The following is a 26,772-nucleotide window of genomic DNA, read 5'->3' as shown; positions in this document are numbered from 1 at the left end:
GGTAGACGTCGGCAAGTTGGAATCTCGGTGGGAATGACCTTACCGCATCACCCGACTACTAAATGGGAGATCTTATTACCTTGCTGACCAACAGGGAGTGGAGCTCAAGCGCCCATGGAATCCTGTTCACCTTCGGCCTTATCGCAGCTAGTATCTGCACTGTTATTCCCTCCTTTTTTCTTTTAAGACTGAGTTAACGTCTCCTTCGTACTACTCTCTTGCGTGATAACATAGCAGCTGTTTTTCAAAATTGTCTCGATAGCCCTCTCGGCCCCACTTGTCGACAACTCAATTTTCTCTAAGTTGCCTCGACAGCCCTTTCGGCCCCACTCGTCGACGGCTCGATTTTCTCTAAGTTGCCTCGACAGCTCTCTCGGCCCCACTCACTGACGGCTCGGTTTTCTCTAAATTGCTTAGACAACCCTCTCGGCCCCACTTGTCGACGGCTTGATTTTAAGTTGTTTTGATAGCCCTTTCGGTCCCACTTGCCGATGGCTCGGCCATCTCAATGTTGCCTCGACAGTCCTCTCGGCCTTGCTCGCTGATAGTTTAATCTTCTCAACCGAGTCTCAGGGGCCCCATTCGCTGATGGTTTGAGTTTTGCCCAATCATCATGAAAATCTTCTTGACCCCAGTCACCTATGGTTTGTTCCTCTCTAAATTATCTTAACTGACCTTTCAACCAAGGGCGGAGCCACCTTTGTGGCTACCCGGGCTATAGCCCCGCGGGGGCCTAACGGTATCAAAAAGGAAAAAAAATTAAATTTATGGATGGGAGAAAAGAAAATATAAGGAAAAAAAATAGTCCAGGGTATACCACCAAGTATAGTACAGAGTGCAAAACAAGTAAATTGGCTGGCCCGTCATTGCTCTCCCCCCCCCCCCCCCCCCCCCCCCCACTTGTCCCCCCAGCTTTGCTTGGCCATCTCACACAAAATAACGTAGATACAAAAACTGCTATTTCATTAAAGTTCAGTAGGGTACAAGTTCAGTACAGAGTGCAAAACAAAAGGAAAAGTAAAGCAGCAGCGAAACAGAAACATTAGGGAAGCAAGGCAGCAGTCCCTCCGTCTTCAGTCGGCCTTCTCCGAGGGAGGCAGTGTATCTCACACTAATTGCAGATCTAGGGAGGAGAGGTCAGCACCTCTCGGGGGATCAACTTGGCCTCCACGCATTGTTGAAGGGCGCCTTCGAAACCGTGCCTCAGCATGCTGCTGCTCTTGGACAAAAGGAGTTCGAAGAACTCCCTCGACTTCAAGAAGGCCGCCTTTTGTTCCTCGTATCGCTTCCTCTCCCCCTCCTTGTGGATTCGCAGCTCCTCTCGGGCGCTCTCCGCATCAGCGCGAGGCCTTCTCCAGTGCCTCCTGCAACTCAACTGTGGGCTGGCACTCCTGCTCCGCCACAGTCCTCATCCTGGCCACCAAGTCCGCGTTGGCTGAGGAGAGGACGTCCACCTCGAGCTGGGCCGCGGCCGGAGAATGATATAGAATTGGAGTAGGAGGAGAATATAGAACAATAGCAGAAGGAGCTGGAGCCGGATATTGAAGTGAAAGAACAGAATCAGGAATGAGTATGCTCATTCTCTGCAAGCAACCAGTGTAATTCTGCATCGCTATCCTCGTGGCTTCCAGATCAAAATGATGGGAACTCAAATCAGGTAAGTCCTCCAAGTCCCCTGCGAAGGTTTGCAGCTCCGCCATGCTCGGAGGATCCCATAGCAAGAGGAGCAGGTTCGAGGGGAACATGATCTCGCTGAGACTTCTCCTTCATCTTGCAGTTCCAAAAATTCTTAATCTCGTTATCAGTGCGACCAGGTAACTGCAAAATTAAGATTTATAATGATTAATTAACTGAGTTAAGACATATACAAACAAATATCGATGGTAAAGTGGAGGACTTACGTGCTTGACGATCTTAGACCACTTATTTCCCATCTTTGCTTGAAGTTGACGGATCAGATGCTCTTCTTCAGGTGTAATCGGACTTTTCTTCAGATCGGGCTTTAAATGATCGAGCCATCGCGAACGACAACTTTTACCGCATCGATTGAGGCCAGTGGATTTGGCGATGGCATTCCAGTTTCGTTCGCCATTTTTCTTGACGTAATCGATCAGACATGCATCCTCTGCTTCTGTCCAACGCTTCTTGTTCGAACTGCACCGATAGATAAACAAATTAAACTTTTGTAAGAAACACAAGACGTACGCTAAAAATGAAAGTAATAATAAACAAATAAATAAATAAATTCACCTGAGTTTCTCCATCGGATCCGGAACGACTCCCAAACAGATCGATGATCTACTGAGCTTTTACAAGACTGAAAGTTTTAGAAGTTTTAATTTACATGATTAAGAAAAAAAAGAAAGTTAGATTAATTAACATGAATGGATGGTTGTTTACGATTCAAAAATAATAAGAAGAAGAAGAAGAACCCGTCGAGGAGTAACATTAATTAAGATCCTTCTCCTGATGAGTTTTGCTGGTGGAAGATTAATTGCATATAAACATACACGCATATATAAATTCTTATTAATTAATATTAATCTCATAATACTTTCTTGTGTTATTTAATTTATGATCTAGAAAAATAAAATAAAATCTTCAAACAGTGCAATATGAACATGAATCATGCATGATACAATATATAGAATCAAAGCAGAATTAAAACGAGGATGATTGTTTATATTATGAATACAAAAAAAATAAATAAAACAAAGAAAATGAAATAAATTAACCTTTAAAGGTTCGGAGGAGTATTAAGATCGAAGCAGAATGACGTCACGTCGCTATTGTTGGATTCGGATTTATTGGAACTGAAAGGAGGAATAGTTTAAGTCCCAAGAAAAGAAACGAGATAAAACAAGTTGTTCCAGTGCATCTATTTATATTTGATTTTTTTTCTGTTTAAATATTTTAGCGCCATAAAAATATTACACAGTTGTTAATTTTAATTAATTATCCTATTTATATTTGACTTTTTCTGTTTAAATATTTTAGTGCCATAAAAATATTACACAGTTGTTAATTTTAATTAATTACCCTATTTATATTTGATTTTGTTTCTGTTTAAATATTTTAGCGCCATAAAAATATTACACCGTTGGTAATTTTAATTAATTACCCTATTTATATTTGATTTTTTTTTCTGTTTAAATATTTTAGCGCCATAAAAAATATTATACAGTTGTTAATTTTAATTAATTAACGCTATTTTTTAATTCACTTGACTGATTTTAAAATTACTATCATATCAGATGTACTACTACTACTACACACCCTTTCAGATTCATTCCACAAAGCCCAAGAGGCCGGACGCTTAACCATTAGGAAGGCCTCCCAAAAAATATTATAGATTAGTTATATATTTAATAAATTAATTTAATTTTTTTTTTTAACTTAAGTAATCTAATATCCAAGTATATAGAGAACTCGACAAAAAAATTTCCTTTTAAATCACAAATTGTAATATAAAATAGATTTTTAAAATTTTAAATATATTGTGATGTGGTGATGGCTATGTGGTGATATTGATAAACCGGGATAGAGTCAAGGGCCGTACTTTCAATTTTTTAGTGTAGAAGGTGTAGGAGTATAAGAATGAGAAACAAATGGGGAGCGACGACATGACTATCCCCTCAACGTAAACATATATCTTTAGTCCTCTAAATATGAAATCTTTAACTCCGTACTTATTGATAGATGGTAAATTGATGATACAATTTTTTTTATCTGACTATTTGCATTTCTTTTGTTTAATAGAGAGTCGAGACTCAATAATTTTTTTCATTTACGATTCAAACTTATTATTATTATTTTTTAAAATTTATAAATTTATATTTATTTAAATTGTCTAAGTATCTTCTTATATTATAAAAAAATTAAAATTATAAAAAAAAATTTTTAAACATAATGGTATCTCTTCATTAAAAAGGTAGAATCCGTTATCCCAACAGTCCTACACGGTCGATCCGACAACCATCTGTGAAAAGGTAAATCGAAAAATTATAGTTGACCGGGGAAGTATTACCTCGACTTCGTCGAAATTCGATCATTGTCTATTTCAGTAAGTTTGTCTCGTACTAACTAATTCAACTATGCTCTAGAAATAAATAATGTTTATACAAATTAAAGGAACTCTCTCCGACTCTTTTTATTTGCCATATCATTATAATGGGAGCTCATCCATTTCGGATGCTCTTACTCATCTTTTCACAATCAATAAAAAATTCGATGATTTATCAAAGGCCGTATATAGATTTGGTAACTTCTCAAATTATGCAACATATTCTGAAAATTGAAGGCACAATGATTTACATTGGCCTTACTGTTCTAATTTTTCATATGTCGTTTTCTAAAATGGTATAGTAAAAAGATTAAATATAAAAATTATTTATATGATTTGAATGTATGTAATTTTAATATTTTTTATTTTCTTTGTCAAATATAAAAAATATTTTTGTGATTTGACATATTCCTCTTTTACTTGTCAATTAATTTTGATCTAAGGGCCTGGTATGGGGAGACCTAACCTAACTCGAGCTTGATATGCTCATATTAAGTCAATCGTGGTCATGGTTTCCAGAAAATCAGATTCAAATATTCAAGTGAAAAGTTAACATAATGTTAAGATCATCGATGAATCCGAAATAAGTAATAAAGATATCTTTGGACTATTTGCGATATCAAAAATCCATATGATCTGAAATGGATCCACAGCAAGGTACTGATCAATAAACGCCATGGATGAGTTTTTGTCCCTACATCTGGATTCAATCATCTTCTGGTTTTGTGAAAACTCAAATTTTTCATAGTAGTAATGCTCCTTGAGATCAAAGCCTGCCCTATTTCATAAAGAGAAGAATGGATGAACTGCAAAGCCTAATTGGGATATTTTGGCACAGTTTAAACGAGAGAACAGCTTCATTAGGGTGACCAAAATAGCAGATGATAAAACCAAATGATACATCATACATGAATGCAAGTAAATCTCTGAACAAGTCCCCAAGCCAGGACATAGACACTAAAAACTTGCAAAAACCATATTACAAAGTTGATACATATATCGTTCACATCCACTGCTAATACAGAACAAAGCTTCTTAACAACCCAATTCAGCAGTAAAAATGCATCACAAGCACTACCTGATACTATCAACCTGACCAAACCATGATTCAATCCCAGAAAGAGGCAAATACCAGATTGAACAAGCTGAGCAAAACTTGCCGAAGATGCATGTCGTGTGCTTAGAAGCATTTCCGGTGAACAATTGCCGGGCCGGATTCTTCGTACTCTCCCTTGGTGATCCACATCTACATATTTAGAAAATGTACTCGTCAAGTCCAGTTTGTGTGTGGATAAAAACTACCATGGTAGTAGAACTAATGGATAGAGAAATTCACCTGCTGGAAAGTGCTGAGGGATGCAAGGATGGAGCCTCCGATCCACACACTGTACTTTCGTTCCGGCGGAGCAACCACCTTAATCTTCATGCTGCTCGGTGCGAGCGCTGTGATCTCCTTGCTCATACGGTCGGCAATACCAGGGAACATAGTCGATCCACCGCTGAGCACGATGTTGCCATATAGATCTTTCCTGATATCCACATCGCACTTCATGATCGAATTGTATGTCGTCTCGTGAATTCCGGCAGCTTCCATGCCTATTAAGGACGGCTGGAACAGTACTTCCGGGCATCGGAACCTCTCTGCGCCAATGGTGATAACCTGCCCGTCAGGAAGTTCGTAGCTTTTCTCCACAGCTGAGCTGGTCTTGGCGGTCTCCAACTCCTGTTCGTAATCAAGAGCGACATAGGCAAGTTTCTCCTTGATGTCCCTTACAATTTCGCGTTCAGCTGTGGTGGTGAACGAATAGCCTCTCTCAGTGAGGATCTTCATCAGGCAATCAGTGAGATCTCGGCCGGCGAGATCCAACCGAAGAATGGCATGAGGAAGAGCATATCCTTCATAAATTGGGACAGTGTGGCTCACACCATCACCCGAATCCAGCACGATACCTGCGAGTATGTGCCGCAGGAATCTCAGTTGAAATGACAAAATGTACCAACAGAGATCAACAATGGGAGTATACTAACCGGTTGTTCGGCCACTGGCGTAGAGAGAAAGGACTGCCTGAATAGCAACATACATAGCAGGCACATTAAAAGTCTCGAACATGATCTGTGTCATCTTTTCCCTGTTTGCCTTTGGGTTGAGAGGGGCTTCAGTGAGCAAAATAGGATGCTCCTCAGGAGCAACACGAAGCTCGTTGTAGAAAGTGTGATGCCAGATCTTTTCCATATCATCCCAGTTGCTCACGATTCCATGCTCAATTGGATATTTCAATGTGAGAATACCTCTCTTCGACTGTGCTTCATCACCGACGTAGGCATCTTTCTGGCCCATCCCAACCATGACACCTGTGTGGCGAGGTCGGCCGACGATGCTAGGGAAGACTGCCCTAGGAGCATCATCACCAGCAAATCCAGCCTTTTGACATGCAAGCAAGGAGTCATTTCCAGGTACAAATCAAACACTGAAGTCGGCAGAAGGGATGAATGCTAATCTTCAATGAGCAAAAACTAACCTTGACCATTCCAGTCCCATTGTCGCACACAAGAGGCTGGATATCCTCAGCATCGGCCATTTTCTATATATCTATGGCAACGCATGTAAGAAAGGAGATTTTTAAACAAGAAAAAAATATAGTAAATGTTCTTTTGCAGATCTACCACTGCAGTCAAATTGCACCACAAAATTATTTAAAACTCATTGCTTGCTGAATAAGTTAGAAATGTTCAATCCACGATTCTTCAACAAGAAAGTCAAAACGCGAGACAAATTCCACACTTTGAAAGATCGATTCTCCAGAAGCATGGGTTCATACGACAAGCTGAAGACTTGATCCGATATTATAAAATAACGCTAATAATAATAATAATAATAATAAAGAGATAAACAGTAAAAGGCAAGAACAGGAATCTCGGAGGTCGCGAAATCCGAGCATCCGTTTTGGTAAGGTACACAAGATCAGATCCCTATGGGAGCGCTGTCAAAGTAAAAAAAAAATTAAAAAACGAAAAATGAGAGCACAGAAAACACAGAGGACAGAGAATCGACATCAACTGTACCAGCTGATTTTAAAGTGACCAACAGGAATAAATTAGATCGGCGATCTCCCTCAAAACCTAGCACCGAAAAAAAAGATAGGGAAAAAAAACAGAACTTTGGCTAGTCAAAACGCAACCGATCAATTCGGAATCACTGTATCTGATCTAAAGAGTCAAAAATCCGACCAGATCAGACCAGTAAACAACACCACGAACCACAGATCCTCATATTCACTGGCCTGAGCAGCCAGTTCCAGATCCCGGCAACGCAAGCAGCAAACAAGCGAAAGGCAGCCAAAAAACGCATGGAAGAAGAGATCAAGAACAAGAAAACCTGAAGAGTAGTAGGCGCTAACCTGATCGAGGACAGCGATCTGAGCGAGATCCGACCTCGAGGAGAGATCGGGATGAGGCTTTGGTGGAGAGAGGGAGAGAGCTCTCCACGCCAAAACCAAGATATAGCAATAGTGGTGAGGAAGTAGGTGCCTTTCTTTATATTCTCAAACCGGTTTAATTAGCCCCGGCTTGGACCGGGCTTATCTGGGCCGGCCCATGCCAAAGGAGTCTTTATTAAGGATTCATTTATTGGAAAATTTGATCAATGTGTTGTTACTATACCATTATAATAGGCTTATAGTTGGGGGTAAGGGTAAAATGATAATATTTTTAAAATTTTATGAGGCATTTTAATAGTTTTAAATTTTTATAAGGTATTTTTAAAAATAAGTAAATCTTAGGGTGGTGAAATGAAATTTTCTATATTATATTATCAATAGTGTTTACTAGCATCAAATATTTAAAATTTAAGTTTATCTATAAAATTATTTTTAAAACAATTTGTATCTCCTATGCCATCTATAAAATTTAAGTAAATCTAAGATTAATTGGATCTTATACTCAAGTATTTACAATTTGAATTTCAACTATAACTCATTGTAGGATATTTTTCTCCTAAATAGAGATTTTTAACCATAGTAATGTTATATCTAATTAATAGTAAAAATTAAAAATACTTTTATTTCAATTAATATTATATTCATTTTAATCAAAATTGCTATAATATATATATATAGTAAAATTATATCAAGTTTGTCAAAATTATTATACATAAAAACTATCATATTAAAATATTAATATTTTTACTAATTTAATTAAAATTATTCAAATTTATGAAAATCGCTTCAATATTTAAAGCTGCCGTAACCTATAGTAATTTCTAATTAAAGTTATCTTTTACGCGTTATGTTAATTATGATTATATGTGCTTTAAAATATATATTTTTGAAAAGAAAATAGAATATTTTTTAGAAAATGAGATTTTTTATGACAAAGGAAAATAAGAAAAGATTTTTACACTTTAATTAATGCAAAGTTGCTTCCCATTTACATGTTGGACGCACGTGAGTGGGACCCAATCTGCCAACTTTATTTCTGCCAATTATGCAAACTGGTGAATGCATGTGGAAATGATCAAAACACAGCTATTTTGTCCCCCTTTTCGATCTAGAGCGATTAAACCAATTCACGATAGAGTGAGTTGATTTGATTGTTGCCTCCGATATGATTGAGTTGGTTAGTACAGAACAGACTTATTGAAGTAGATAAAAGTTGAATTTCAATAAAACCAAGACAATGTTCTCTCCCGTAGTGGTCAACTACAGCTTCCTGATTTACTTCCTCACAGATATATGATCGTGACACCGACCGTGTGGGACCGCTAGAGTGGTGAATTCCACCTTTTGCTGAAGAGTTGATTCGTTAAAAATTCATTATTTGACGGAGCGAGACAGGCCACTCACTATCTTGACGAGTTAGAAAATCGTCAATCCAACTCAAGCTGGATTGCGAGTTAGACAAGTCACCGTTCCATGAGTCTGTCAAAAAATATTAAAAATTTTAAATTTGGATTGTGAATTAGATGGTTATAACCCATAAATTCATTGAGTTTTTTATTTTAATTTTAAATTTAAAAAAAAATTCTCAACCCGTATACCAACTAAAGTCTATTGAATTTTCCATTTTAATTTTAAATTTTGGAAGAATATTTTTTTCTCAATCTGCATATCAATCCAAATCCACCACGGGTCCGACTCACGCGGGTCATGGACCCAGGTGGATCAGTCCGTCTTAAAATAGATCGATAAACTTTAACCAACTCAATTAAATTATTTGATAGAATGGGTCAATTCGACAAGTCTAATCCAACTTGACGACTTTAATTATATCTATTGTATCATATTTGTAGCTTTAAAGCCCATAATTGGGCAGATTCAATTCTCTGTGATCCAACTCGAAGTTCTTATTTGCCTTGTAGTATTTGATCTAACTTTTATAAGTCATGGAACTTAGACGATGAACTTCATTGATCAAGTGTCGAGTTGAGTTGAATAGAGAAGTTTAAACTCATCGATCGATTATAATTGCTTATTTGTTAATTGTAATAATCTTGAATTTGATTGTAATAATCGAAGATGATTCATTGGATGTCTTTCTATGACTCTGGTTTACATAATTAATTAGCTTTGAGAGATGATGCTTAGTGAAAATTCAGTTCCTTGGCATGAAGAGTGTGGAGTCTGGGATCATGGCCACCCTTGAGCTCTATCTCCATCCTCGAGCTGGCCAACTCGGTTCTCCGATCCATCCATGAGACGATATCGGAGAACACGAGGTCAATGTGTTCCTGGGACTCTCCTGACGTCAATGCATGCCACATCCCCGGATAAAGCTTCAGAGTTTTATCTTCACTGGATGCTGATTCATACAAGCACTGGCTCAATCTTGGGTCTGTCACTGTGTCTGCATCTCCATGAACGACCAAGAAGGGCAGGGAAACCTAAGCCATTCACAAACAACATAATCAGCAATCCTTGTAGCTGAAATTCGATCGCCGCCGCCGGCCGCGGAAAAGAGAAATTCACCTGATGAAGGTTAACTTCTGTGTCCAAGCTGGCCCGGAGGAGTTCATGGCCAGTCTGCAGCCTGACCTTTCCCTTGTAGCAGTAAGGATTGTTTCTGATCTGCAAAACATTTTAATTTACAGTAAAGTAATTGAATAAAGCTGAAAGATTCAGAAACACAAAGATGAATCGAATCTTCTTTACCTCCTCCCTCCATTCTGGGTTTTTGACAGCCTTGTCGATGATATCTTCGGTAGGAATCACTCTCCATGTCGGTATCACTCTGGTCAGCAACGTCAGTATCTTGATCACCATTGGACTTGGTTTCATCTCTTCAGCAATCTGCATAGATAGATAGATACATGTTTGTGTTTTTCTTTCTTTTGTTTTCGATCGATCGATCGATAAAGGATAGAAGGGAAGAACAACCTTGCACATTGGAGCCACCAGAACTGCTCCATCCCAAAAGTTTGGTGTCTTCCTGTGCAGTTTGAGAGCCACAGCTCCTCCCATGGACTCCCCAAACAGATACTTCATCTTCGTTTTGTTCTCTTTTCTCTCTACAGAAATCACAAATTATTAATTTTTTGCTCGTGTTGGATTTGTCATACATACAAACATACCACAGATGCTGCTGAAATGGTCGAAGCAGTCGTCGACGAGCTCGTCGAAGTTGGCCACGAAGCCTTGCAGTCCTTCAGACTTGCCATGGCCTTGGTAGTCGATCCCATGAACCGCATAGCCTGCTCTGGCTAGCTGAATTCCAGTTCCTCTCATTGAGATGCTGCACTCCATAGCATACCCTAAAAACAAAAAACAAAAAAAAGAAAAGCAAATCAGATGATTGCATTATGAGAGAATGCATATGAGAATTGCTTGCAGGGCACACACCATGACAGATGAAGGCGAGAGCTTTGGGTTCTTTGTTTTCAGGGAGCCAACAGCAAGTGAAGAGCTTGATTCCTCTTGAATTGAGTATGAATTCCTGAAAAAGCAAAGATTCAATGAGAAAGAAAGAAAGGGAGAAACAGAAGGGGTTTTCGTCTTCTTCTTCTTCTTCTTCTCCAATTGCTGACCTCTTCGTATTTGATGCCTTCTTCCATGGCGTGGTCGTTGTTGTCCTGCAGAAGAGAAGAATGCGTTAGGGATGGACTAGAGATCGCGCGATATATATACAGATCAGAGTTGACTTTTCGACGTTGGGGACGTGTGGGGATAGGGATCGTGTGCGCGTTGGATTTGTTTGACCTCGTTGGGGACGTGTGGGGATAGGGATTGTGTCGGCGTTGGATTTGTTTGACCTGGAGGTTTCTAATCTAGAGCACGAGTTCGCCGATTCTTGTTGCTGTTTTTTGTTTCCTATTTTCTTTTTTTGGAAAGAAGCAGGATAAATTTGGGGAACTAAGGTGGATCCGGTGGTGGCTGCTTGGCTGTATATATATATATATACATTTTCTGATTTTTATAAACCTTTTTTAAGAAATCAGAAATCTATAAACAATTATCTCAAAAGGCTCCTATTAGTTGGTAATTATGGAAAAAAGTTCCTTAAACTTCATTTTCAATATTGAAGAAATCAGAAATATAAAAAAAGATATAATGAAAAATAAAAGATATTTATTTATGGATAAAAATTAAGAAGACGATCCATTTTCAATAACAAATAAGATCACAAAAAAATCAATCAAAATTATGATTCATAATAAAAAATCAATGAAATTTAATATATTCATTAAAATAATATTGCATTTAAAATATAATAAATATTATAAAATCCTTATCGTTATTTTAATTAAATTATCAGTAATTATTGTTAACTTCTAAAAAATCAAATGATAAAAAATTATAACATTTCAAACAATCCAAATCAAATAAAGTGAAACATTCATTTAAACTTAACGAAAAGATAAAACGACCATCTGAAAAAAATCAAATGATAGACTCATTTAATTTTTGCCCTTTATTTATTACAACAAGAAGAAGCTTCTTTCTTCCGTGTAGTTTACAAATTATTATTTTTCCCTTTTAAAAATTATTCATAAAAATTAAATATAATAAAAAAATATTTATTTGTCATGCATAATTCAGTTTTGGTGCAACATGAGAGAACCAACTTTCTTATCATTCTTTTCTCATTGTTAGATAACAAGAAAAAGTGGAAACATAAATAGATCAATGCTGTTAATACAGAAGAGAAAGGGCAAATTACTTAGAATTTATCAGATTAACATTTGCAGAATAACAAATCTAATGGCATACTTCAGTATAACAAGAAGATGAACACAAATATGAATCTCGATCACATTGGAACTCCAGTATATATAACAAATAACAAAATCAGGCAAAGCTTAAGAATCACAATATCGATACCTAAGTTAAGATGGCATACTTCCTCAGGGGGAAGTACATCTCCTTTTTCTTCTCACGTTCTGTCTTCAAAGACTCCTGCATTTGTTGGGTGAAGAATAAGCACAATGAGGCAAAACAAAAAACAACAAAAAAAATGCAGATGATTTCTCAATCTCCACACTAGAATTTTTTTTATCATGACATAAAATTGGTGTAGATTACAGCAATGTTTCCATCAGAGATGAACAGACACTAAGCAACCTAAGCCCACAGATGAGCATTAAACCAAATGACAGTGTGCATTGACATGATTAGTTTAATCTTTCTAATTGTGTCCAAAGGCTGCTTAGGGGATACCACATGGAGAAGGGGGGAGTGTGTGGAGGCCCCTGGAAAAACCTTATAGGAAGAAACTGTCACTTCCATCTGGTTACTCAAAGAGGCGATAAACATACAGGCATAGTTTGCATATTCCCTAATCCTCTATACAGGATGAGTTTTTTTTTTTTTAAACAATGCCTAAGCCAGATGACACTAGAGCTTTCGCCTCCACAGGGCTACTCAAAAGAGGCAATGAAAACACAGGATAGTTCTTGCCAAGAAAAAGCCTCCTAATTCTTAATGGTTGACAATTAAGTGCTGAGTAGCAAACACAGGATTGGTTGTTGTTGACTTGCTTTTGTAGGGAGAAAAAGAACGACAACAAGAAGAAATGTCTAAGGCTGCCTGAGGGACATCACAAGAAGATACATGGAGACCCGTCAAAAAAGACCTCAGGGAGAAACCTTCACTTTTCTGTGCGCCTCCTAACTAAACCAGATGGCACAAGAGCTTTCGCCGCCACATGGCTACTCAAAGAGCCAATGTAAACACAGGATTAGCTCTTACCAAAGAAACCCACTCTGGTCCTTAACAGATGACGTGCTGAGATACAAAATATATGGGTAGTTATTTTAATAAATACATAAATGATGTTCAAGGCTACTTGGGGATACCACATGGAGATGAGTGATAGAATCCCCTTAAAAGGCCTTGCAGGGAGAAAACTTCCCTTTTCTGTGCGCCCCCTAACTAAGCCAGATGGCTCCAGAGCTTTCACCACCACATGGCTACTCAAAGAGGCAACGAAAATACAGGATTAACATTGGAGGGCACCTACATGTGAAGATATATGATTTCCAATGGATGATAGATGACAATGATAAAGATGGAATTGAGCATCAAGAGCTTAGTGCAATAGAGCACACGGCAAGGGAACAAAGAACAAGAATGTGACTATCCTTTTCAAATGCAACCAACAAAAAAACCCAAAACTAATAATAACAAATCATTTTCTAATTGTCTCTTCTTTTGAGAGTGCTGGGCATGATTTGAGGAACTGAAAAATGAATTGTCATTCACTGACATGGTGAGGAAAGATGTCAAGGGACTAGATAAAAGGTGATAGTAGTAACATAGAAACTACAATGCAACGCCTTTGGTGGCTCATGTGCAAATAAGTATGATTAATGAAGGAGACAACATCATTTGATTAATGAAGGGGACAACATGGAGTAGGATTCCCACTCAAGACTACCGAATCATCATATCTTCTATAAAAATTCCTGTTCTTGCTCTAGATCCTATACACAAATGATTGTCAAGTTAATAATTACTGATAAAATCAAGGAAAGCTACAAAATCTAGCACAAAGTCCTGAGATTTTGCTGATAAAATTAAGGATAAATGTGAAATCTAGCACAAAGTACTCAGATTCAAATCTAGGCTATCTAATAGTATTCTATCTTTAACAAATTCACACATTTACATAAATTTGAAAGCAATCTCCTTACAAAAACTTAATGAGAAATTCTCAAAGTTTTTTCCAACTATTAATTCCACATGTCATAATCTGTCATTTTGACTCCCCATTGTATCTCTAATAATCAAGTAACCCCCATATATCACATTTTTTTGGAAATAGAAGTTATTCAAATCCTAAAAGTCAAGAATGTGCTGGATTTATTACCAAATAATACAAGTGTGTGTGTGTGTGTATTAAGAATAAAATATAGTGCCAAATTTATTAAAACCACAAAAGATCATACTAAATTTAGCAATAAACCATTAAAAAATATAGCTATTTGCTATATGTTCAGTGGGCAGTGTCAAGGATGATTTGATTGAAGGGACTTGTTCAATGATCATTTTAGCTAAACAAAATTTCAGAAATGGCAGGTGCTGCATTCATTGAGAAGTTGTTCTAGTGCATCGTGCTGAAACATGAAAGAGAAATAGTGAACTTGGGGAAAGCATAGGAGAATTGAAAGAAAAACAACAGGTGCCCTGAAAGCAATAATCAACCAAACAAAGCATGAATATGTACCATTAAGATACAAGGCAGATTAGATTGTACAGATTACTTAAAATACAACAATTTACATTCTAAACATCAAATGATGCTCGGCATGGCCTATTTTGAGTCATGTCTGTTTGAACGTGAGCCAAAGCATGCGAAGACACGTTGCCAAATCAGAGGCCCAAACTCAAATTTGGGGGAGAAAATGACACTCATATAGAAAGAAGTAACTGAACACAACACGAAAGCAGAATCAACAGCAAACTAACTAGGCACAAGAATGATATAGAAATCCCAGATATATTCCTTATCCATTTCACTCTATTCCCGTTTTGTTGAAGGAAACCTCAAAGAAAAAAAGAGTTACCTGATGCTTGGTAAGCCGGCGGCGGATGGCACGTGTCTTCTTGGGGCGGAGGTCCAGAGGGAGGAGCTTCTTCTTCTTATAAGCCTCTCTCAGCGCAGCTTTCTGCTTCTGCGAGATCACAGTCAGCACACGCGCGATCGACAATCTCACCACCTTTCTGCCAAACAAACCAAAGATCCAAACTTTAAGAACCTATAAGCAAAATAATGTACCGCGTGCACAAATCAAATGGCAAAAAAAAAGGAGAGAAATGCTGACATCTTCGAGAGCTTGTTGGGCGCGCCACCGGTCACCTTAGCGACGCGGAGGAGGGAAAGCTCATTCTTCAGCTCCTTCAACTGATTCTGGAGTTCCGTTTTCGTCTTCCCGCGAAGCTCATGGACCTTAATCCTCGCTGCAACCAACGATCGCAAAAGAGATCGAACGAATCCCATAATCCATCAAATAGAGAGAGAGAGAAGCACCCATCTGAAGATATCGAAAGCTTACCCATCGCTATGAAGAAACGAATAACCTCCCCCTCTCTTCGTCCTGCTTCAGACGCAAAGAAACCCTAACACACGACCAACACGAGACTAATATATCGCATGATCTCAAAACCCTAATTGGACCTCTAGACGACAAATTGGGCTCAAACATAGGCCCAGTAAAAATAATTATTTGGGCCGGATTCTTTTAAATATATATATATTTTTTAAAAGAAACTTTTGTAATAATTTAAAAGAAATTAAAAATTCTAAAGGCGTTACAATTCGTTTTATATTTGTCAACTCCTTAGACATGAAACAGAATTAAGTGGAGTAGGCCTCGGGGACATAGTTGAGTTGATTAGTAGAAGAGGACAAATATTCGAATCTTGGTGAAGTCAGGCAATATCCTCCTGCGTTGTGATCAATTGTAATTTTTCGATTTATCTCATCACAAATGGTCCTAGGACTGACCGCGTAGATTGTTAAGATGACGGATTCTATCGCCGCTAAGGTGATGGATTCGTTCAGAAGAATTCAGTGGACGCAATGAGAATCTATAGAACAAAAAGTCAACCTTGAAACTCTGCGTGCCCTGTTCTTCTTTCACTTGTTCCCAGAAACCGCCAAAATGAAATCTTTGATCGCATTGGATTCGTGTTCGAGAAGTAAATACGCATCGCAAAAGTTTAACTTTCTTCCATGGGAAGAACAGCAAGACGGCGGCGGCCGAATCTGGTGCGGAGGCTCCACCTGCTCACAGTCCGGTGCAATTCTGGACGCGGAGAGCAAGTAGAAGCCGGCGTTGCTCGTGCTCCTCCTGGCCGCCGAGTCAACCGCCGCCCATTGGCTACTCTTCTTGCAGTACGCAATCGCTCCCTGGATCGAGCTCTCGGCGTCGGAGCTCGCGCTGCTGCTCCGCCTCGGCGTAGACTCCCCGCCGCCGAACTCGCTCGAGAAGGACGACGGCTTGCTCCTGCTCTCGTCTTCCGCCAAGGTCGGACTTTGATGGCGCCTCGTGCCTCTGGAGGCTTCCAATTTCTCATTGGAGGGTCGAGATCTGTGGAACAGGGATTTGAAGTAAGATCTTGAGGCTTTGACTTTGAGGCTGAGAGTGGCCTCCTTGAGCTTCTCGGTCCAGGATTTCTTGGGGTTGAGCTCGGCGAGGGAGTCGTGGAAGTATTCTTCTTCGTCGGGGTTGAGCTCGCCGCTGGCGTTACAGGAATGGTAGGGCGTTGCGGCGGAGGTTTTGCGGAGGAGCTGTTCGACCATTTGGAGGCGAGGGGGGAGGAGGAGGGGGAGGAGCTTGCCCCCGTAGAAGAGCTCGTCGGCGGGGGAGGGCAGGGGTGGATCATCGGCGGTCATGTGGAACTCGAACTCCGGCGAAGAGGAAGCGAAGTCGATGTCGATGAAGTCTTCCTCCTCCATGGACGCCGAACTCTCTTTGTCTCCCATTAACGCCATGCCTTTAAAGCCATGGCGAGTTCATTGAGGCATTGTGTCGAACACATCGTCTCCAATCTAGAGTTTGAATTAACAATGTTAAAAATGATGATGAATGTTGAAACACAAAATATTATTCGTTAAATTATTTAATGAAACATATTGATGCACTCATTTGAATTGTGTCCATGATGATTAAGCTCAAACTCGAGTCACATGAAGATGTAGTTTGAGATTTGAAAGTTTTTGAAGCTCAAGGTCCCAAACCTCGATGGGTGAGCTCCAAGAACGGATAACTAAGCTATTTATTGTTTAGATATTTAATAAGATAAAGATAGTATTGGCATTTGAACTCTTTATAGATGCCTATACAATAAATAATTAAGTTATTTATTGAAAATCTTGTGGAAATGTTGTTTCGATTCAAATCAAAGGGGACATTTAAAACAGCTTTGGAAGCTCGAGGAGTCTCGCTTTGTGTCTGTATTGCCCATGCGATATCAAGGAACAAGTCTATACTATTCTTGTGATAGCCAAGCAACAAGCCGGCACGGCAAGTTGGTCAAAGGCACGACGGTTGTACTCGATGTCGAGAGTTTGATTCGCATTTATCGGATGCTTACGGTGCTCGAAAATGTAGCGTGGCGGGTGGTCAGGCTGTACCATTTCCTAGATTTATTTGGTGGGCGAAAGTAGAACAAGATCGTCGGATTGTAAGATCTGGATATTTGATGAAAACTCAAGTTTGCATATTGTTAATCTTGGAAACACATTCAATTATTTAATCTAATTTTTTGAATGTGCAATATCTTTCATCTCGTCAATTTTTTCTTTATAATAATATCTTTTTTGAATTTCATCATAATCATTTATTTCATGGTGGAATAAAAAATGGCCTATATTTTCTTCAAAGTTCCTCAATCAAATCCTTTATTCGGTGAATGCACAAATAAACCTGCTTGACATACTCGACTTAGCCATCATTCTCTTCACATTGTTCAGTCGATTATCAATCAATATGGTTAGCCTACTTCCTTTGCCTCTTCCCCATCTCATTTATATAAGGTTTGTATGGAAGCTAAAAATCATAAGCTACATTTTTCTTTATCTAATCATGCTTCTAATTTTCCACTTGAAATATATAATTCACTCGAATGTTTAGGGTTCTGCACCTATTTTGTCTAACCACGGCTTCTTATATTAGATCACTTTCATTGACTATTTTAGCAAATATAATTGGCTTTATTCTATAAAAAGGAAATATGATTTATTAGACATATTCTATCATTTTCAAAAATAAGTTGAACGTTCTTTTAATCGCACGATACTCTCTCGTCATTTTGATTGAGGTGGCGAGCATCAAGCTCTTCATTCTCATCTTATATCTTGTGGATATTGTTCATTGACTTTTTTTTGCCCTCATACTCTTGAGCAAAATGACTATGTTGAGAGAAAACATCTACATATAGTTGAAACTACTTTAGCTCTTCTCCATCATGCATTAGTTCCTCGTAAATTTTGGGATGAAGCTGTTAATACCACAACATATCTTATAAGTCTGTCTTCCTACCTCATTGTTCAATCATAAGTGTTATTTGAAAAAATTTTATAATCAAACTCCCAACTATACTTTCCTTCGAATTTTTGGTTGTACATGTTATCCGTGGTTACATTTATACTCTAAACATAAACTTGACTCTCGTTCTTTACAATGTGTTTTTCTTGGTTATAGCAATTTGCATCATACGTATCGTTGCTTGCACATACTAATCGGGCGAATATATATTTCATGGCATGTTACTTTTGATGAATCTCTAGTTCCTTTTTAACAACTTCTTCGATTGCTCCCCCAGACACAGGTGGCACCTTTTTGTTACCACCTAACATTGTAGTAGATAGATATCCGACTCCTTTGAGAATTGATGTTAATTCAAGAAGTGATAGTATCTTGGGCCTAACTCCATCTCCACCTTTCTATAGGGCCTCTCCTCTTGATTCCCTCATTGCATCATCTAGTCACGAGAATGATCATCTTCCTTCGTCAAATGTGCCACATATCACATCTTCACCATCCCAACCTACTTCCTCACCCTCTTCATCAAGTGATTTCAATGAAGATGCTCCTTGAGGTATGCTTCCTTTAAGTGACATCTATGTACAATGCCCACCAGTAGCCACCTAGTATCCTTTTCCACGAGCTCTAGTGATTTCTTCTATACCTTTTGAGCCAACATATTTTACCTAAGCAATTATGGATCAAAATTGGTGTGTTACGATGACTACAGAGTTTGATGCTCTTCTTTGTAATGGGAGATAAAGCTTAGTTCCTCGCACCGATCCTCCATGAATATTGTGGGCTCCAAATGAGTTTTCCGTCTTAAGTATCATGCTGTTGGTTCTCTTAAAAGGTATAAAGCTCGTCTTTTGGTCAAAGGACTCAATCAATGTTTGATATTGATTTTAATAACACATTTGGTCCAGTCATTAAAATTATAACGGTTAGATTATTGTTATGTATCGCTATCAGCTGCAATTGGTCAATTCGACAATTGGATATTTCTAATATTTTTCTTCATGGTTATTTTGAGAAAATCAAATTTATGGAGCAACCGCCTGGGTTCATTCATCCACAATTTGTTGAATTATAAAGTGATATTTTTTTTATTCATATTTTTAGTTAAGATTTAAATATTTTATTTTATAATTTGAAAGTTTAATCATTGTCCAGTCTAGGATAGTTTTGTCTGAGTTGTTTAGAACTTATCTTGTGTGATCCTAATTTATAAGATTTGGTCTTACATTATGGCCTATTTTATACGATCTAATGATAAGTTTTGTAAAGCATATTTATAAGCTCTTTCTTTATTGTTATAATGCAAGAGAGTTTTTATTATTTCATCTTCCAGTTTTTTATTTTCTGTAACCTTTTTAAATTTCTTCATATCAAGAGTTTTCTTCACGATTAATCACTTCGATCTTCTTGGAGTGACAGGAGTTTCATCGGTTCTAGTTTTCTTTACACAATTTTCAATATATGTTTGTTAGCTCAAGAAATCTATATATGATCTTCAACAAGCCGCTTGTGCATGATTTTATCATTTATCCACTTGGTTATATGTTCGAGAATTTTAGCTCAAAGACTTATTCTTCTTTATTTTATAAGTGCATGTTGACACTATAATATTTTTTTTATTCATGTGGATAATATTTTACTAACGGGCAATAATAAAGAGTGCATTACTTCTATATTTCATTTTCTTAATCAAGAATTTTCGATTCAAGATCTTGACAATGCTTAGTATTTTCTTGATATTGAACGTTTCTCAAATTTTAAAAGTTGTCTTCTCTCACAAAGTAAATACATTACTAGAATTCTACAACAAACTTAAATGGATGGTGCATGTCTTTTCTAATTATTGTAGATAACTTTTCTATACCATCATCTTCTCCTCCTATGACTAGCATGTCACTATCAATAATTCGACTTAATATCACTTTTGCTATCAATTAAACTTATCAATTTATGCATATTCTCTCTGAACAACATTGAAAAGGCAAAAGCACTATATATTTTTGTCCGATATTCATTACTTCTTTTTCTTTTAGTTAGTTTTGAGACTCGATCGGCAGCACAGCACAGCTAAAACAGGGTTGCAGAAGATTTGATGTGCATAATTAATAATAATCTGCTGCTCTGCTGAAATTAAACACGCGTTCGTTTACAATATTCACTTATTCAAATGGAATTTATTTCATATGATCACGCAATATATAGTAGAACCACGAGTCCACGAACAAAGCAAACGCACACATGCAAAAGAGAAGAAGTAATTCACGTATACACTACGGCACATGCCATGCCAACTAACTCACTGCTTTCCATGCTTGACCTTTCAATGGCCGTGGTGGTGGTGGTGGTGATGGTGGTGGTGGTGCTGCTGGTGGTGGTGGTGCTGGTGGGTGTGCTGGTGGCCGTGGTGCTGGTGCTGGTGGTGACTACCGTGATGATGATGGCCGTGAGAGGGAGGGTTATGAGCTGATCCGGAAACAACAACAGCAACAGCAACAGGACCAGAACCAGCAGCAACATTAACAGCAACAGCACCAGAACCAGAAGCAACCGCCACTTTTACCATAGCAGAGGAGTGTTTTGCTGGTGGCGGCGGCGGAGGCGTGTAACGCTTGGCGATGACGACAGCTTTGTTAGTGGTATTCGATCTACCTGCCATGATTCGACTTTAAAGTTTTATGCAAAGACGATGAAGCGAACTTATATTACTAGAGAAGTGATCAGAGAAATGGATGAAGGAAAGAAGAAGGATGGGTGGAATAAATAGCGTGGTTTGGGGACTTTCCTGGAAGAAGCATGGCGGGCGCCGTAGACTTGGGGGCCGTAGACTTGGATTATAGCGCCGGAGGTCGTCGCCATGGCGTGCGTCATGGCGTGCGAAATAGATTTGGGTTAGCGCCGGGGGTCGTCGCCATGTGCCAAAATAAATAAATTAGGAATAAATATTAACAATAAAAAATATTCATCATAAAATAATAATAAATTTTACAATGAAAATTATTTTCATCATAAATTTATGATTAATTATGCAATCAAAATAGCTTTGTTACAGAATTCAAATTCGTCATCAAATAGTGATGAAAATATATTTCGTCATTAATTTATGATGAATAAAATATTCATCACAAATTTAATGATGAAAAATAAATTCATCCTAAATTTGATGATCAAAATATTTTTAATTTTCAAATTGATGATGAATTTATTTTCATCATTAAATTTAAGATATAACTCAAAATCCCCTATCTTTTCTTTCTCTCCCATTAGATGCATGCATCTTAAACTATATAATTTTACCTACCGATGGAAAAGGTAAATCATTCCAAATGTTCAATTATTTCATATATATATTTTAAATAATTTCATATGAAATATATATATATATATATATATATATATATATATAGACAGACAGAGTATAAATATTAAATAATTTCATATAAAAATATATATCACAAATGAATATTATCAAACAAAAGGAAAAAAAATGAGAGAAAAACTAATGGCGGAGCCTGTCTGAATAATCTATCCGGGGTGATCTTGAATTGTGGGCTATGAGTGTAGACGTCGATGCTGATATATACTCCGGACTATCCTTTTAAAATTTTCTTTCTCCTATCCATAAATTTAAGTTTTTCTTTCTTTTTTGGCATCGTTGGCCCCCATGCTACTGTCCGGGTAGCTTGTAACATGGCTCCGCCCTTGGAGCGAACAAATACTTATTGTTCTCATCATCCCACTTCAAGTTGTCCCACCAAGTTTGATCATCGTTGGCCCTACTGTCCGAGTAACTTGTAACATGGCTCCGCCCTTGGAGCGAACAAATACTTATTGTTCTCATCATCCCACTTCAAGTCGTCCCACCAAGTTTGATCATCGTTGGCCCCTACTGTCCGGGTAGCTTGTAACATGGCTCCGCCCTTGGAGCGAACAAATACTTATTGTTCTCATCATCCCACTTCAAGTCGTCCCACCAAGTTTGATCATCGTTGGCCCCCATGCTACTGTCCGAGTAGCTTGTAACATGGCTCCGCGCGCCCTTGGAGCGAACAAATACTTATTGTTCTCATCATCCCACTTCAAGTCGTCCCACCAAGTTTGATCATCGTTGGCCCCCATGCTACTGTCCGAGTAGCTTGTAACATGGCTCCGCGCGCCCTTGGAGCGAACAAATACTTATTGTTCTCATCATCCCACTTCAAGTCGTCCCACCAAGTTTGATCATCGTTGGCCCCAATGCTACTGTCCGAGTAGCTTGTAACATGGCTCCGCGCGGCCTTGGAGCGAACAAATACTTATTGTTCTCATCATCCCACTTCAAGTCGTCCCACCAAGTTTGATCATCGTTGGCCCCCATGCTACTGTCCGAGTAGCTTGTAACATGGCTCCGCGCGCCCTTGGAGCGAACAAATACTTATTGTTCTCATCATCCCACTTCAAGTCGTCCCACCAAGTTTGAAATAATTTTACCTACCGATGGAAAAGGTACGTGGTAGATGCATGCATCTTAAATTACATAATTTTGCCTATTTATAAAATGCTAAACCATTCCAAATGTTCAATTATTTCATATATATATTTTAAATAATTTCATATGAATATATATATATATATATATATAGAGAGAGAGAGAGAGAGAGAGAGACCGAGTATAAATATTAAATAATTTCATATGAAAATATATATCACAAATGAATATTATCAAACAAAAGGAAAAAAATGAGAGAAAATTTAATGGCGGAGCCTGTCTGAATAATCTATCCGGGGTGATCTCGAATTGTAAGCTATGAGTGTAGACGTCGATGCTGATATATACTCCGGACTATCCTTTTAAAATTTTCTTTCTCCTATCCATAAATTTAAGTTTTTCTTTCTTTTTTGGCATCGTCGGCCCCCATGCTACTGTCCGGGTAGCTTGTAACATGGCTCCGCCGTTGGAGCGAACAAATACTTATTGTTCTCATCATCCCACTTCAAGTCGTCCCACCAAGTTTGATCATCATGAATCTCTTTCAATTTGCTATTCAGTATTTCAACTTGAAATGGTAATTTTTCGAGCTCTATGCAATTGAACACACTTAATATTTTCAAGTAGGGAAAATGGAGTGGTTGGCTTGCAATGCAATTGAGTCGCATGTGAGACAAAAACAAGCTCTGGATGTTAGACTTAGAGTTGGAGTTCCCTACGCCACTTATTAGTTCCTTAATCTTCTAAAGCTCGGGTATACATTTCAAACCTCATCTATATAGACGATGTTCTTCTTTTATAATTTTTAGGTTAGGATTGATTTTTATCAATCAATCGATTGCTCTTACCTATATTGATCCATTATAAATTCAAATTTTACTTTGACCTTCAGCTTAACGTCTCTATCCATATTAGCACCAATCGACTGTCCATTATCATCACTTGACTAATATCTAATCAGTAGAATTCATCAGTCGAATTCTAAATTCTCTGTTCTCTCAAAACATAAAAATAAATCTTAAAAATACCTCAAACTCCAATTTCTTTGAGTCCATCAGTTGATCGATACAATTTATCAATCGACTATTATTCATATTTTAGTCTTAATAAGATTAAATTCTCATCTTGTTTAATATCCGATTGATGTCATTCTACTAGAACTTTCTTTGCTCAATATCTAATCAATTTTAATTTGTCGAGACTTCTCGTTGCCTGATCAACTTTGACCTTTCAGAACTCCATCATTTTTTGATATCTAATCAACCTTGATCTGTCAGGACTTCCTTATTGTCTAGTATCTGATCAATCTTGACCTACGAGACTTCATGCCTCATGCCAACTCCTGTTGAACTTTTAACAGCCAAGTATCTGATCAACCATGATCCACTTAGACTTTTCTCTTGTCAACTAAATATTGATCGATTGTCAAGTATTCGATTAACTTTGACCTACTTGACATCTAACTCAAGCATAATCAATCAATCTTTGTCAACCTGATCAACCTTGATCAGAGATTGATTACACCTCTCTCTCTCTATATATATATATAGATATATAACACCCTTAACTGCTTAAAATAAAAAGAACTCTTTTTTTTTTGTTATAAAATTAATAAATTATATAAAAGTTTTTAAAATTTTATACTAGAATTTAAATCACCTTTAAAAAAACTCTAATATTTTAATTTTTAAAAAAATTATAATTCTTATAGTATATTTGATTAAAAAAATCAAAATTGTTACATATATGGTGAATTCCATATAAGGTACATGAAAATTTGGTACATTATTACTAATCAAACTTTACAAATGGACCCCCTAGATGTTAACATTGAGAAACTAATTTTTTTTTCAAATAAAAAGAATCTTTAAACTCACTTTTTGCACAAAACTATGTACATGTATATGAAAACTTAATCACCAAATGAGAATTTCATTGAAGAATAAGTTATTTGACCTTTTTTTTTTGTTTTTTATAAAGGATGTTTCATTGGGGCATTTATTAGAAAAAGAGATTTCTAAGGGTAAGGGTATGTTTTTGCTAGGTATCTAGGCTTGTCCAACTAATCTTAATGTGGACTATCCGAGCCTATAGACCAATCCACCTCATAAGTCCAAGAAGTGAAGATGGATTCAGAGGATCAGTCCAGCATTACAAGTGATTATATTAGAGCACCACGGATATACAATAGTGATATGGTGGAGTCTTGCGTGGTTGCTATTGGAACATCACGTGGTTGTAAAATAGGAAGGAGTAAAATTATTAAGAAAGATTAGATAAAATTCAAAAGGTGAATAATTGATAAACCTACACCCTTAGGTCTTATTGGTAGTTATTCCTAAGGTCTAAGGTTTAATCTCAGTACTTGCTCGGTATCACATGCTGACCTCATCTTGGTCTTGCGTCCCAAACTCGATTTTCGACCTCAACACTTGCTGGGCATCACGTGCTGATCTCATCTCGATCTCGAGTCCCAACCTCGAGTTTTGACCTTAGCACTTACTCGACATCACGTGCCGATCTCATCTCGACCTCAAGTCCCAATCTCGATTTCTGATCTCAGCATTTGCTCGGCATCACATGTCAAGCTCATCTCAGCCTCGAATCCCAACCTCCATTTCCGGCCTTAGTATTTGTTTGGCATCACGTGTCGACCTCATCTTAGCCTTGAGTCCCGGCCTTGAGTTTCGGCCTTGAGTCCCGACCTCAAGTTTCAGCCTCAGTACTAACCCAACATCACATGCCAACCTGGCCTCAACCTTAGACCCGACCTGCTTGATTCTAGGAGTTGGTTGACCTATGCAATTAGGGGAACCTCAGACTGATTCTTCCGGAAAAATAAAAAAATATCCTCAAAAGACACGAGCTTTCTAAAACGAGAATAGATATTTCAGAATATACCTTAAACATATATGAATTAACTCTATAAAAGATGAACCATACCCATAGACACAAATATGCAAATATCAATTCTAATTTCTTAAAGTCATTAAACTCATTTCTCATGCAAAATCCTAACTTGAGTATCGGAGTGACTTGTCGGGATCCATCGGTACCATTCTAACTCTTTTTTAAAGTATTTTTCAGATCTCTTCATCTTTCTTGATAGCTATCTTTGAGGAACATGTACATCAACAGTTCGTTAATCGATGACTTAATCATACATGGTGTATTGGTCAAAATAAATAACGTCCTATGTGAGAATCAAACTCTCATGATCTTCCATTATATTTGTTCCACTAGCCATCTCACTTAGTCCCGGGAGGCATAGTTTCTTCTCATAACATATACATTTCATGTGAAGAGGGACAAGAAAAATAAAAGATAACGACGCTATATATGAGAGTAGTAAAATAGTAACTTGCATCGTTATGAGACCAAAAAAAAAGAGTAATAGTTGACATGTGCATTCTCCGGACAATAATTAATTCAGTCGATCAGCTTGAGATAAAACAACATGTGCTTGATTGGCCATTAATTAGAAATTAAAAATAAGTATTTTCAGAATTGGAAGTTTATAATTAATTAATGATCCTAGTGGATCAGATTGACTTTTCCAATATAATATATCCAGACAATTCAATCAGTCCAGCTTGGTGTGCTCAACTCATCCATTATAGAATGCTTTTGGCTTTTGTGTATCTTAATCCAATTATACTTTTGCATGAGTAGATTACTCTTCTTATCCCTAGCTTCCGTTCTGACTCTTGATCTTATTATTGGGTGCAAAAACATAAAAATAGAAGGAAATAAAATTTTAGATTG

General features: G+C 37.6%; 5 protein-coding genes and 2 non-coding genes across 8 annotated transcripts; all 7 read right to left on the bottom strand.

Annotated features, from left to right (window-relative positions):
* Positions 1–1,653: 1,653 nt before the first annotated feature.
* On the bottom strand, positions 1,654–2,264 carry LOC141844829 (transcription factor GAMYB-like). The gene is made up of 3 exons (XM_074732819.1): positions 2,251–2,264; positions 1,902–2,154; positions 1,654–1,818 (listed from the first exon to the last, which is right to left on the bottom strand). The coding sequence occupies exons 1-3, from the start codon at positions 2,262–2,264 to the stop codon at positions 1,654–1,656; spliced, it is 432 nt and encodes a 143-aa protein (XP_074588920.1).
* A 2,726-nt stretch (positions 2,265–4,990) lies between these two features.
* Positions 4,991–7,572, bottom strand: LOC141844767 (actin-101-like). Of its 2 annotated transcripts, none has more exons than XM_074732762.1 (5): positions 7,462–7,572; positions 6,583–6,653; positions 6,092–6,485; positions 5,400–6,013; positions 4,991–5,309 (listed from the first exon to the last, which is right to left on the bottom strand). In XM_074732762.1, exons 2-5 carry the CDS (start codon positions 6,640–6,642, stop codon positions 5,244–5,246), a joined length of 1,134 nt encoding a protein of 377 aa, XP_074588863.1. In that variant the 5' UTR covers positions 6,643–6,653; positions 7,462–7,572; the 3' UTR covers positions 4,991–5,243. The 2 variants fall into 2 exon arrangements, with proteins under 2 accessions (XP_074588863.1, XP_074588864.1); XM_074732763.1 differs by having other exon boundaries at positions 6,583–6,645; positions 7,462–7,569.
* Positions 7,573–9,545: 1,973 nt separating this feature from the next.
* LOC141845122 (caffeoylshikimate esterase-like) lies at positions 9,546–11,134 on the bottom strand. The gene is made up of 7 exons (XM_074733170.1): positions 11,082–11,134; positions 10,897–10,990; positions 10,629–10,808; positions 10,435–10,565; positions 10,210–10,347; positions 10,027–10,125; positions 9,546–9,941 (listed from the first exon to the last, which is right to left on the bottom strand). The coding sequence occupies exons 1-7, from the start codon at positions 11,106–11,108 to the stop codon at positions 9,642–9,644; spliced, it is 969 nt and encodes a 322-aa protein (XP_074589271.1). The 5' UTR covers positions 11,109–11,134; the 3' UTR covers positions 9,546–9,641.
* Positions 11,135–12,284: 1,150 nt separating this feature from the next.
* LOC141845245 (large ribosomal subunit protein uL29w) lies at positions 12,285–15,605 on the bottom strand. The gene is made up of 4 exons (XM_074733309.1): positions 15,549–15,605; positions 15,318–15,453; positions 15,060–15,216; positions 12,285–12,450 (listed from the first exon to the last, which is right to left on the bottom strand). Exons 1-4 carry the CDS (start codon positions 15,550–15,552, stop codon positions 12,376–12,378), a joined length of 372 nt encoding a protein of 123 aa, XP_074589410.1. The 5' UTR covers positions 15,553–15,605; the 3' UTR covers positions 12,285–12,375.
* Positions 13,065–13,175, bottom strand: LOC141845698 (small nucleolar RNA U19). The gene has a single exon (XR_012603274.1). It is a non-coding gene; the product is annotated as a small nucleolar RNA U19 (small nucleolar RNA).
* Positions 13,324–13,436, bottom strand: LOC141845699 (small nucleolar RNA U19). Its single transcript, XR_012603275.1, has one exon. It is a non-coding gene; the product is annotated as a small nucleolar RNA U19 (small nucleolar RNA).
* A 527-nt stretch (positions 15,606–16,132) lies between the features above and the next one.
* Positions 16,133–16,954, bottom strand: LOC141844709 (putative membrane-associated kinase regulator 4). The gene has a single exon (XM_074732709.1). The coding sequence runs from the start codon at positions 16,952–16,954 to the stop codon at positions 16,133–16,135; it is 822 nt and encodes a 273-aa protein (XP_074588810.1).
* Between the last annotated feature and the right edge of the window lie 9,818 nt (positions 16,955–26,772).

Source organism: Curcuma longa, chromosome 14 (assembly GCF_044706935.1).
Source record: "Curcuma longa cultivar G26 ecotype Majalengka, Jawa Barat chromosome 14, ITB_CL_G26_1.1, whole genome shotgun sequence".
NCBI classification, from domain to species: domain Eukaryota; kingdom Viridiplantae; phylum Streptophyta; class Magnoliopsida; order Zingiberales; family Zingiberaceae; genus Curcuma; species Curcuma longa.
Note: the sequence above shows the minus strand (reverse complement) of the source record. Positions and strands in the feature narration are given on the sequence as shown.

Coding starts and splice junctions, on each gene's coding strand:
- LOC141844829 (XM_074732819.1), bottom strand. Junction 1,819..1,901: donor GGTCTAAGATCGTCAAGCAC/GTAAGTCCTCCA, acceptor TTAATTTTGCAG/TTACCTGGTCGCACTGATAA.
- LOC141845245 (XM_074733309.1), bottom strand. Junction 15,217..15,317: donor CCCAACAAGCTCTCGAAGAT/GTCAGCATTTCT, acceptor TTTGTTTGGCAG/AAAGGTGGTGAGATTGTCGA. Junction 12,451..15,059: donor GCCGGCTTACCAAGCATCAG/GTAACTCTTTTT, acceptor CAACAAATGCAG/GAGTCTTTGAAGACAGAACG.
- LOC141844767 (XM_074732762.1), bottom strand. CDS start 6,642: ATGGCCGATGCTGAGGATATCCAGCCTCTTGTGTGCGACAATGGGACT. Junction 6,486..6,582: donor ATGGGACTGGAATGGTCAAG/GTTAGTTTTTGC, acceptor GCATGTCAAAAG/GCTGGATTTGCTGGTGATGA. Junction 5,310..5,399: donor CCCTCAGCACTTTCCAGCAG/GTGAATTTCTCT, acceptor CTAAATATGTAG/ATGTGGATCACCAAGGGAGA.
- LOC141844709 (XM_074732709.1), bottom strand. CDS start 16,954: ATGGAGGAGGAAGACTTCATCGACATCGACTTCGCTTCCTCTTCGCCG.
- LOC141845122 (XM_074733170.1), bottom strand. CDS start 11,108: ATGGAAGAAGGCATCAAATACGAAGAG. Junction 10,809..10,896: donor TCTCGCCTTCATCTGTCATG/GTGTGTGCCCTG, acceptor TTTTGTTTTTAG/GGTATGCTATGGAGTGCAGC. Junction 10,126..10,209: donor ACCCAGAATGGAGGGAGGAG/GTAAAGAAGATT, acceptor AATGTTTTGCAG/ATCAGAAACAATCCTTACTG.